The sequence below is a fragment of the Hippoglossus hippoglossus genome, chromosome 3 (genome assembly GCF_009819705.1).
Source record: "Hippoglossus hippoglossus isolate fHipHip1 chromosome 3, fHipHip1.pri, whole genome shotgun sequence".
Taxonomy (NCBI): domain Eukaryota; kingdom Metazoa; phylum Chordata; class Actinopteri; order Pleuronectiformes; family Pleuronectidae; genus Hippoglossus; species Hippoglossus hippoglossus.
In genome coordinates this window covers 20,909,249-20,921,444 of record NC_047153.1, presented here as the reverse complement: position 1 = coordinate 20,921,444, position 12,196 = coordinate 20,909,249, and the positions used below count along the sequence as shown (strand labels likewise).

Below are 12,196 nucleotides of genomic sequence, written 5' to 3'. Positions count from 1 at the left end.
TATGGGATCCCCCGGAGGAAAAATGGATGGTGATGGTGCAAGAGAGGGAGGGAAGAAAGGAGAGATGAGGGAAAAGAAACAAAACCAACGAAGCAAAAACAGTGGGAGGAATATGAGGTTACAGAGGGAAAAACAAGGGAGAAAGAGCAATAAGAAGAAAACAATTCTGCTACTGCAATGCTGGCTAAACTGAATTGTTTTTGTACTATATTTGTGCAGATGCATCAATGACAATAGGAAGAATGAGAGAGAGAAGAGATAAGGAAATATTTTGGAAGTATGGACGATCATGGAGGCATTTGTTCTGTCATTGAAATAAAAGTAGGGTAAAACATCATTGCAGCACAGATATGGCAGAATATATATCACAGACAAGTGAGAGAGAGAACAATGCAAACGAAAGAGACTACACAGTAAGAAATGAACAAGGAAAGGCTGAGTTTAAGGCCGTATTTGCTACAGTATTTGTTTGTGTGACACGTACGGTGTGTGGTCGGATGAGCAGTGTGTCTGACTTTGACAGCAAGTCACCTCTTAACAACAGTCAGTTCTTTTTTCTTTTACAAGGATCTTTCTACAAGTTTTGTTATGAGCCACAGACACACAACTTGTTCTTCAGGAACAAGGACAAGGGGAAACTTTACTGATTTCACAGGTGAAGATCAATTTACTTGTCACATGGAATATGACTCAACAACAAAACTATTTATAAATTGTACAATTGTGCTATCTGGTTGTGAAGAAGAATATCTAGTTTGGGAAAAAAAATATGTTTTTTATTCAAATGCATTATTCAATGGAGGTGGCGGGTTTGAAATACGACACATGGGTCAAATGAAAGACGTTCATACAACAGTAAGAGAATCCTGGTTGGATGTCCTACAGTCCATATCTAGTGTTACAACATTAGCATCATGAAAACACAAAAAATCTATAACTACACTTTTTTGGGGGCTTTTTATTCACTACACACATTAGCCATGTAATCTTATTTTTGATAGTAAAGTGCATATATGCATGTTTTGGTTTAGCAGGTGTTGCAGTTTTCAACAGATTATTTATGGGGAGCGAGCAAACTGCATCTGATCATAAAATGATAATCGGAAACAAATTTTATTTTATTGGCTTGTGTGCACTGTGACAGACAAAATTGAGCTCTTAAGAGGTAACCACAAAGAGCAGAAGAAGCAGGGAAATGAAAGAAGCGTGAGAGATTCCTTTTGCATCAGGTGTGTTTCTAAATAGTAAATCACAAATACACAAACATATTCTCTTGCAGATGGAAGACACATCCAAAGAACGTCAAAGAAATGTTTAATTCCAACACGTTGCACCTTAGCTGTCGTGCCTTAATCCTGATAAGACCCTGAGAGCTTACCCCAATGAATAGTGCAACGCCTGCTACCCAACGCTCGTCTCAATTCCATATTCCATATGTATTATTAACATGCATTATTTACCTGTATTTGTTCAAATGTGAAATTCAATATTTTAATCCTTAGAAAGGAGAAGATACACTGAAGTTAGTCTTTTATTCATACAGAGATTGTACAAGACTCATATTTTCCCCAAAAAGCACGAGGATCACAAGAGGGACTTTGTGAACCCCAGGCATTGGTAAATTGTAAATGTTATTTGGACTGTACTCATATAGCGCTTTCACAGTGTTATCGACAACTCAAAGAACTTTGCAGTACAAGTTGCATTAACCCATTCACACACACAGCTCTTCTCTACACAGCCCTTTTTCAATTGCACAGCATTCATACACTGTCAAGGGTGGTTCAAACCACCAAGCATCTTCATTTTCCTGACTATGGTGTCGTTGCAGTCTCCTGTACATAGGCGATTGTACAATTTAATTTCTGTGGGCTAACCTAATCAGCCGCTCTCGGGGGCCTATCTCAGCTTAGAGCCCAAGACAATTGCTTGCTTTTTCATCCCTATGCATTGATGAGGTGTAGTCGCTGTCGTCTTAAATCAACATTTACTGAACAAAATGGTTCTCCCAAATATTGCCGAATAAAATGTCTCATTCAGAATCCGTAGTGAGAAGACAGGGATATGTGCCAGAGGTTAACAGAGCGCACAGTCCTCCTGAAAGCTTTCGTCTTTGAAAAACTCTTCAGTTTAGAAATCACAAAGCTCATATCCTCTCTCTAGAAATCAGAAGCACAGAGGGACAGAGTGCGCTTCTTTGCACGCTCTGAATGGAAGCAAAAGGAAATAATTTTCCACTCACTGGGCCCAATGTGATTGTTCGAATAGAGCAGAGAGTCAGAGAGAAACGAGGCTGCAGGAAGCAGCGTTTTAAAAACCTTGCAATAATACACATGTCGTGACTATCCAAATACAGACTCGTCTTTTAATTTTCTAGGTGACGGACACTTGTGTTATTTTTTATTAAACATTCACAGCTTCCTCAAAGTTAATTACAGGCTGTGGAACCTCGATATGATTAATTTATCATTCATTGATGAATTTCCCTCCAATGACAGTAATTATTTTAAAAAGCCTAGGTCTCAGATTTTCTCAAATGGACAATCTCTCATTTTGTGAAGTCAGTCAGTTCATATTTATTCATGCTTTTTATGCAAATATATCCTCTTGAGTCCTCGCTGTGGTGTCACAGGTAAATGACACGTGAAGATAAAAAAAGCCTTTCACATTCTGGGCATGGGTGTGTACTGTGTATGCTTGAATCTGTGCTATTTTTAAGGTGTCACAAAGACCGGAGCAAGCAGCACTACAATCTGTTATTTTACTGACCTTGAAATCTGCGTTGTCTATTTATATGACATGTGTGCAGCCCGCACACTGTGACTGATGCAAAGGTTTGACAAGAGGGACAACAATAACACAACAACACTTGACTGCAAATGATTTTTTGGTAAAACTGGACCTAATGCCCAAGTGTAATTTAATGTTAAAATGTGGAATTAATAAAAGATTCCTCACATAAAAGAAATGCAAGTTGTTGTGATTGTAGCAAAACCGGCGGACAGGCAAAACCTGCAAAATGCACATTACGAATTCATGATTCACAGCATCAGTCATCATGACTGTGTGTAGACTATGAAGACCGTCCTATTAATTCATCTGGGGTGGCAGGTCTGATATGCGTTGCATCTGTCTCTGGCTGGAAAGAGGGATTGTGGGACCATCACAAGGCTGACTTGCAGTAACCCCCCTTCCTGATGCAAGTGTTGCAAACTACAGATGTACTGTGGGTGCCAGATTCTGGATGCACTCTAAATCCCTGGTTTTAACATCTTTTTAAAAATGTATTTAACTCTGCCAGTCTTCCAACGCAGATAAAGGCTCATTTATACTCAGCGTTGGATGCGCATACGGAAACGGACAGAACCCCCTGTTTTTGCATTCATTTCGTCCGTATTTGTGCACGTCATCTGAAAGCTTACGGATATGGACAAAGCAGACAAATCCTGGGGTGCGGTGTAGCTAACAGGTCAAGACCATAGGACACGGCAGAATCTTGGAGTGGAGGTTTTGCGAGTTGGTAAGAAACTACAGGCTGGGCACAGGCAGCGTAACAACATACTTACCACATGAAAGCATGTGGGCAAAGATGGTTACATTGTTTGAAAAAGTCAGCATAAATTAGCTTTCATGGATATTTTGTGTGTATACAATCATGCAAATGCATTGTGGCAGTGTTCATTTGCACAGCACCACTCTCTACCTCCTGGCCAACAACAGGATGTGTGGAGAGGCCAGTCTGCTCTCTCCTCTACATTTGGAGAGACACTTTGATTACAGGCTACCGTGATTGGCAGAGCTGTTTCATAGATAATGTAACTAGCTGAAAAGACTATGATTAATCACCATGCTTATCCTATTCAAATTCCAATGAGTCCGTGCACATACGTTACCAAAACATATTAAAAGTGTGCCCGAGTGTGCTCTGATTGTCAGCAGGCACATAATGAAGCGTTGCAATCAGGCGGTTAAGATAGGGCCCTCATGTGTGTGTATGCATGTGTGTGCTTGTGTGTGCCTTTGTGCCCCGCTGGTGGTAAACAGTGTGGGCTGTCCAGAGGGAGGAGTAGGCTCCAGGTCCCTGGTGGGGATGTCATCCTCTCTGACTCAGCCCACAGGGACAGACAAAACTCACTCGCTGCTTCATTGATTTAAATGCCATGGATATGATGATGAAGTGCGGCAGTTCACCACAGCTTTTCCATCCTCCATTTGGTAAACATATCTATAGGAGCGCGTGGTTGGACAGATTTGTTTGAAGCAGAAGACTCGGAGGATCAGAATGGTATCAGCCGACGTCTGTATGGTTTCCTCTGCGACATAAGTCCTTCATCTTGGCTCACGACCCAGTTCTGTCAGAGGGCTTCCTAAGCTGTAACACAGGACCTACTGACACAGCTCTGCTATAACACCACAGCCCACTGAGACACTAACTACACATTAAGCATTAGGATATACCCATATTAGTGACTCACTAATAAGAGTCCATTCTTGTTCACTCTATATCACTATAATATATGTTCATCAGTTTATAAATTCATTTAATATCATATTTTTCTATATTTAATACACTAGAGTAACACATTATGTGTGAAATTCCTGAAGAACAGGGACTTATTGGACCCTGAAGATGGATCTCTGCATTGAAAGATGGAGAGAATAGATTAAGGATTTATGAGATCTGTGTAGGAATTGAATGCACCACCTACAAAGCTTGACCAGGACCCCAATGCTCTATAGATTCCATCAGTGTAAAAGCCAGGAGTTGTTAGCTGAGGAGCAGAGAGATCAGAGATAAGTGCAAAGTGCCACGCTGAAAAATCTGAAGAGAGGCATTAGAGACGAACAGTTGGAGCTTGTTAAAAATCGCAGTGCAACACAGAACCTATAGCCATGCCTCAGTCCCATAAACAGCATCTTTCAGTGGAAAAACAAAACTCCCACTGCTGAGGTAAATTAATTGAAATTCAATTAAAATATTCTGCGGAGTGAAGCTGTTCTAACAGACTGAAGATGAGTTAATGGGCTGCTGGAGCACTGGATCTTTAATGACATGCTCCAGAGACCACGGCCGTTAAACAGCTATACATTGCATATACAGCGTGTACTGTATCTAAGTTACATTCGTTTTTCTCCAATTGATCAGGGATTGTTTGTTGCCAAAACAAAGTAAAATTATAATTGGAACAAAGAAAATGGTGATAATTATTGTATTTGATAATTATTATGTGAAACCTGATCTTACAACCAGGGTTCCATTGTAGGTAACAGTGAAAGGGTGAATGAGTAAGTGAGTTCAGCTTCAGCCATCTTCATTCACTCTCTCTTACATCCTCCTCCTTTTCTCCGTCTTCTCTTTTTGTGTCCTCCCTCCCTCCCTCCCTCCTTCTGTGTCTCTCTATCTCACACATTTAGAGATCCACACAGAGATGCTAAAATTAGCAGCATCCATTTCTGCACCAGCACAGGCACCGAAGGCCTCAGAGCAGGAAGCAGAGGATGCATCAAAGACTTCATTAAGTAATGCGCATACACGCTCACGCACACGCACACACATACACGCACACACACACAAACAAATTCCTCTTTTATTCTCATTCATTCTTTCTTACTTACTTGCACAAATGTGTAGTTGCATAAATGGGCACACACACACACACACACACATGAATGGAGTTAACAGACCAACAAAGCAGGCCATTCTAGCCCGCCTCCTTCAGGGTGTCTCTGTCAGCCGCCCTGCCACTTCTCTGTGCCTCCTTATGTAACCAGGTCACTCTGAACACAAGCACAACCTGGACCCGGAAAACTGAGAAACTCCTTCCATCTACAGCCTCATTATTATTCACTGTGTATAAGCACAGACAGTAAACGCACATGTGATGGAAAGTCAACATACGATTCATGTATGTGCAGCATACATACATTACAAATGTGGCAGGGTCACATTTGTAATGTATGTATGCTGTACACGTGTATAGTTGCCATTTGTGCACTTTTCCGCTGCCTTTGCTAAAGATCATCTCAACACACACACACATACACACACACACGCACACGTGCACATACATACTAATTAGGGATGTCATGAAAGCAAAACTTTAGGAGTCGATACCGATACAATGAAATTTCCACGATTCTCAATACCCAATTTGATACCACGGCAAAAAACGAAAATAGACCAATAAATCTCATGCTCCTTTAAAAAAATATTTGAGCATACAAAAAACAACAGTGGCTATGTAGCCTTAAAGTCATACATAAAAAAAGGAAAGACTATGAACATAAAACAGAACAGTGGCATGAAGGAAAATTACGAGATTTCAGTTATCAGGTAAAGCTCAATGAGAGGCTGCACATGCAATGTATTAACACACACACCCATATACTCCAGTGCAAGGCTGCACCCCCCCCAGGACATGTGGCATGGTAAAGGCCACTTCATGTTTCTGCGTCAGAGCTATGTTGTAGGTACACACGTAGCTTCTGCATGTAGCCTACGCCCAGGGCTGAGCATTCATAGTTGTGCGTAGGTGTGTGTGACTCGCGCTGCAATGACACCGTCGAGACTCTGGTGACTCTGGAGTTTCTATGCTGGTGTTGAGTGTCTTCCGGTTTCTGGTCCGCTTATTTACAAATTCTCTGATGTCTCTGTTTACTTCAGAAGAGTGAGTGTAACTTAGCGGATCGTGTTGGAGCTGATAGGCGATGAAGAGCAATGACTTTTTCTTAAAGAACTGCGACGAAGAAAAGAAAGATGTGGTCCGGGTTAATATCTGATAATATATAGGGTGAGAAACTGCTCTCATCTGTGACAGTCCTGGTTTTCGTTGACCCATTCATCCAAACCAACCTTCTGGCAATGTGGACTTCCCATCACCTGACTCCCTCCTGACGACTGCGGCTGCCAGAGGTCGCCTGAGAGCAGAACGTGACCACAGCTCATAATAAACTGTTATAGGTGATTCACACATGGGGGGTCTGGGGTCTTCTTTTTGTCTTTTACAAGAGGAGGAAAGTCTCAAAGTTTCTACTCACCCCCTCTGTTTTTCATGTTGTTTTACAATCTATCTAGTAAAGCACATTATTTTGATTTATGTTTGCACCACAGCATTATGTGGTTTATGAGCTGTCAAACTCAACAAAGCAGCTACCAGCCTGATTCAGATATACACACCTACAAACACAGAGCCACAGTTCCTCTCTCTGTCTCTTGATTTACTGCGTGTATACAGTGCAAAGACAAATTATCTTACTGTACTAAAATGAAACTACTCTGTTTAGCTAAACAGCAAAGAAGCCTTGAGAATAATAAATCTGCTGTGGCGGAGTGTAGTTCTGTTTAAGTTTAGCTGAGTTGCCTGTCGTAGAAAAACTGAATTTAAATGACTTTTACCCGTAACTTGTTGCTAAATTATTTCATTTATGCTATTTTCATTGCCAGTGGGAAATTACCATTTTAATCTGCTCTTTCACACATGGTGCACGAGACATGAAGATACTTATATGTTGCAGCTGACGCTCAACGCTCAAAGTAAAGATAACACAACTTTCCAACTCTGGCTTTAAACGCATTTCGGGGTATTCACTTTATTATCAGAGAAGTCAGCAACAGTTTGCTCATTCCATTTTCTCAAACCAGATTTCTGGGTTACTTCCAACTTATTTTTGAAGATGCCACTAAATAGGATTTTGTGCAAAATGCCCTGGTTTGTATTAAAACATAGTGGAAAGATGTCACACACACATTGGAAGATTCAATTTTTTAAATGTGTCTCCCTTTAGGGCACAGCAAGGCAATGAGGTTACAAGTAGCACATTATCCTATTTATGACCGAAAGCAGGGAGAGTCTGAGAATAACGCGATAACACCACCAGTGTCAGGCAGAGGCTGCTGATAGCTTTGACTGCTGCTTCATTAGTTTTCAGTAAATACACCACAAAGACATCGCTATTCGTTTTACTAGAATGTGTTGAATGTAAAAAAATCACACAAATTGAATTGTAAAGGGGGAAAAAAAAGATCTGGAATAATGATTTCCTTTAAATCTCAGCTCACATAATCCACACATGCTACTTTAAGGTTACTCATTACCTCACTGCAGAAATGCAAATCCACACCTAGGAATCTACACCTGTCTCTTTAAAATCTGATGCATGGGCCCATTTTTTTATGTTTAATACTCAATATGCATTCTGTAGATATCTCTGGCCAAAAGCAGATCACATTATACACTATCGCACATTAAATCATATTGCAGGCACAGAATCTATACGCTCTGTATATGCACCCGGTGAGTTTATCAAGATGCGGGAGCTTGCAGTGTCTCCACTTGGCACCTGGTTACCATAGCAACTCAAGATGATTTGGTATGGGGAGAGCAGTGGAAATGTTCCCGGCAAATGAGGATAAATCACCAATAATATTACAGTGTGTGGTCTAGAGCTGCTCTATATGAAATGTGCCCTGAGATAACTCCTGCTCTGACCTGTTGCTTTATAAATAAAATGGACCACACCAATAAGCTCTGCCTTTTCTCTCACTCACAGTGGAATAAAACATTTCCATCTCTGACCTCAGGCAGATTACACAGCTTCTCTTGCAGCACCACCTCCAGCTCTTCTGTCATCATTAAAGTGGTGAATCTCACACCCATCATTCAACATGGATGTGGTTCACAGGATCAACATGGGACGAGGAAAGATTCATATGAAAAAGATTGCAGTAGTTGAAATGCTATAGTGTGGAGATTAATAGATAAGAGCGTAACATAATGTGGAAAATGTGGTTGGAAATATTTGATCTGATTTCCCAAATTGTGTTGGGAATGGTAATCTTCTTCACCCTAGGGACACTGCAGCTCCGCCACCGGTGCCCTATATGCCCCTGAGAGATAAACCTATCATGGATCCCACCTGGGAGGCAGCAGGTCAGGAAATAATGACCAAGCACATGGATGAGATTCAGCGAAGAATTGTCTGTGACAACACAAGTCGTGGAGGCCAAGGAAAGCCTGTATCCAAGAACTGCCGCAGTGGCTTTTAGTCAATGTCCCTGCCTTGCAAGAGTTTGTGATGAGCTTAGTTATTTATTTCTGTGTTTGCTACTCCCCTCTGCTCTCACGTCATTTCATCCCATGATCTAAGGTTTGAGATTCAAGGAATTCAGATTTTATAAATTTAACATTTTCAAACTGTGCGTTTTCACATTGGGGGGGGTTTTCCTTAAAAGAAAAAAAAAACTTTAAAAGCGATTTTTGTTCCTTCAACTTAATTCTCACTTTTAATATGAACTAATCGAGTTCTTCCCCTGATTAAGCTTTGAATGTCCTGGATTACTGAGCAGTGCTAATGGCTCATTGTGGACAGGAGTAACAATATTTTGCAAGATATGGGACCTTTACTCAAAAAATTGTATTATTAATCGTATTGGTTTCCATGTTTTCTTACATCCTACCTTTTTCACTTGAATTTGGTAAACTTGAGAATAGTGTATGAATGTCATGATGTCATGATGTCATGCATGATTTCTGCCTCACGGCTGTTTAGACACATAATGATGAGTAAAAGTTCATAGCAAAAATTCAAACAAAATCATAACCCCGGGTTCTCCCTTGCAGTACACCTATACACACACACGCATGCGTGCACACACATGCACACAAACACACACACACAGCCATTTTAACATTCATCCACAACCCCAGTAGCATTAATCCCCTTGTGCATTGCACCTCCCGGCCATATATCCTGTTATCCTGTGGGGTTTGATCCCGGAGCCTCCAACCTAGAGAAGCATAGTTCAATAACCTTCTGAAGGCTTGTTCTGCCTTTTCGGAGGTGAGATTGAGTAAGAGGGGGTGGGGACTGAAGTCAAAACCCACATTCAATGTGCTAGAAGAGCAGATCGGGGATTTACTGCTTGATCACTGCAAGTCTCTGCCGTCTTTGGAAAAAAACTAGACTGCCTTGTGTTGACAAAATCTATTTTAATCTATTGAAGATTCACTACCACTTAATGTAACTTACACTTTGGACATGTATTCTATTTGATCAGGCAACACTGCTATGCTGATTTACACACAAGTATTTAGTGGTAGTGGAGGTATTGACTATTTAGGTCCATGTTAGACAACAGATTGTAGGTCCCTCCCTCCATAAGGTGCCATGTTTTCTTTTCCATGCCTTTTTTCCAAAAGATTTTTTTCTGTAAATTGCATTTTACATTTACACTATATTATATGTAAGTCCACGAGGACCATTACATACTGATGGCCATGTTTTAAAATGCTGCAAATTAGTCATGTGTTTATATAAGAGACACAACAGTGATTTTCATAATAATTGGTAAAAGAAACTTGCAATACAAGGGTACCAAAATACAGAAACGCACACATGTACACATAAACACACAAACCTAAGCAACACCTGTTTCTTATTGTGCCATTGACTTGTGAATTGTTTATCTTGAAGGAGAGGAACAAGAAAACGTAAGAGTTTCTCTATCGTGATTGATAGAGTGAAATCAGGAAAGTGTAATCTCGGAGCTGACCACAGTCAGACGCAGCCGATAAAGGACACTGTGACACCGGCCGATAAACAGGGCTCAGACACACAGAGGTACAACGCACACACACACACGTCCAACGTGCCCCAGTGATGTTGCATTGGAGGGAGAGAGCATCAGATTAGAATATAGTACACCTTCTTGTAAAGGGATGACCATTATTCCTGTGTCATCAATCATTCAATCAATTAATCAATAAATCAACCAATATATCATTTATATTCAGCTCTCATTCACAACACACCCTCATGCAGGAGATACGGGCGTTTGACCGGCTGCATCACTGACCTTCCATTGCATACTTCATATCCTGGGCGAAGAGGTTCCACGTGATCTCGGCGCTGATCTTGCCCACGCTCATCTCCTGTGGAAACCTGGTGGAATTGAAAGGGATTCCAATCAGACTCATTTCTGTACAATGATACGCTCGACTGGGTGGTCTGATGGCTCGGCCCAGGCCAGAAATATCCTAACAAACGATTTAACAGATGTGCGAGAAGACATGCTTCGTGAATCTCATAATCTAATAATCCCACCCGTCATTTCCCGAACCTGGCTGAATTGGGGTGGAATGGGGGACCTGGCTTAAAGATGAGAAACGGTGCAGGAGGAAATGAAACAGTGAAGGAAGGAGACAGAGGGTGGCAACCTATTTGGTAAGTAATCTGCTATTTTGAATGCCTATGGATTTTCAGTCAAAGCTTGAATGCGAGATGTCAATGTTTTAATTATCTGTGTCTTCAGACAGTGATGGGAGGACATTTATGGATGACTTGACCCTGTGCTGAGAAAGTTCAATCTATCTGGAAATGTTTTACTTCTGCCGGCGACCGCCTCATTTTCCAACAACGAACACGTTTGTCTGCCGACATATATTGAGGCAGTAATCATCTGCTCAGGGAGGACCCTCCCGCAGAAACCAGTGCCCGAGTTTGCACACACACACACACGTACTGTACACACAAACACTTTCCTCAACCAACCCCCAACTGTGATGCATTATTATGAGGAGCAAGGGAACAAACACTGAGACCAGAGGGTGGATTTATGCTCCCAGTGAATCCTGGAGGAAAGAAAAGGTCTCCCAGACCAATAGTTAAGAATCGGAATCTCTCCACCTCCGTTCGTCCTCAGTCTCGCACGCCCACATGCAGACAATCAAAACCCTTCATAGCAAAAAATCAATGTAACATCTGCAGCTGCCGTGCGTGCCATGTAGACGGTTTAAAATATATTTAAATTGAATGAAATAAATGATGTTTTGCGGTTTACAATCTGCAGTATTTCTGGAAATAATCTCTAAAGCTTCTTATCCTCTACACTTTTAAAAACAACAGCAGCATCCAATTTTACATTCCCATTTAAATAATAAATTCTGTTGATCAGTCTATTGCCTTGAAAATCTCCAGGCTAGATTCCTATGTAACCATTCGCATTACAGAGCAATAGACTAACATGTTTTTCTCTCTGGCAGCAGCTCCCGTTATTTGAAAAGGCACCAATTCAAATCGTAGGTTTATCGTGGAAAAGCATCAAAGTTTCTGTCACTCTGGACAAGGGAACGTGGAGGAAATGGACATGAATATTGCAAATCTATCATTAGACAGTGTAGGAGAGGGAGCTCAGGGC

General features: G+C 41.1%; 1 protein-coding gene across 5 annotated transcripts in view; it reads right to left on the bottom strand.

Moving 5' to 3' along the window:
- The window catches only part of LOC117756388 (protein unc-13 homolog C-like), a 103,348-nt gene that overhangs the window by 29,072 nt on the left and 62,080 nt on the right, over positions 1-12,196 (bottom strand). For all 5 annotated transcript variants that reach the window (XM_034576875.1, XM_034576892.1, XM_034576884.1 and 2 more), the window contains one exon: positions 10,856-10,941. In XM_034576875.1, the coding sequence (XP_034432766.1) occupies positions 10,856-10,941 (86 nt within the window). The remainder of the gene's footprint in view (positions 1-10,855; positions 10,942-12,196) is intronic.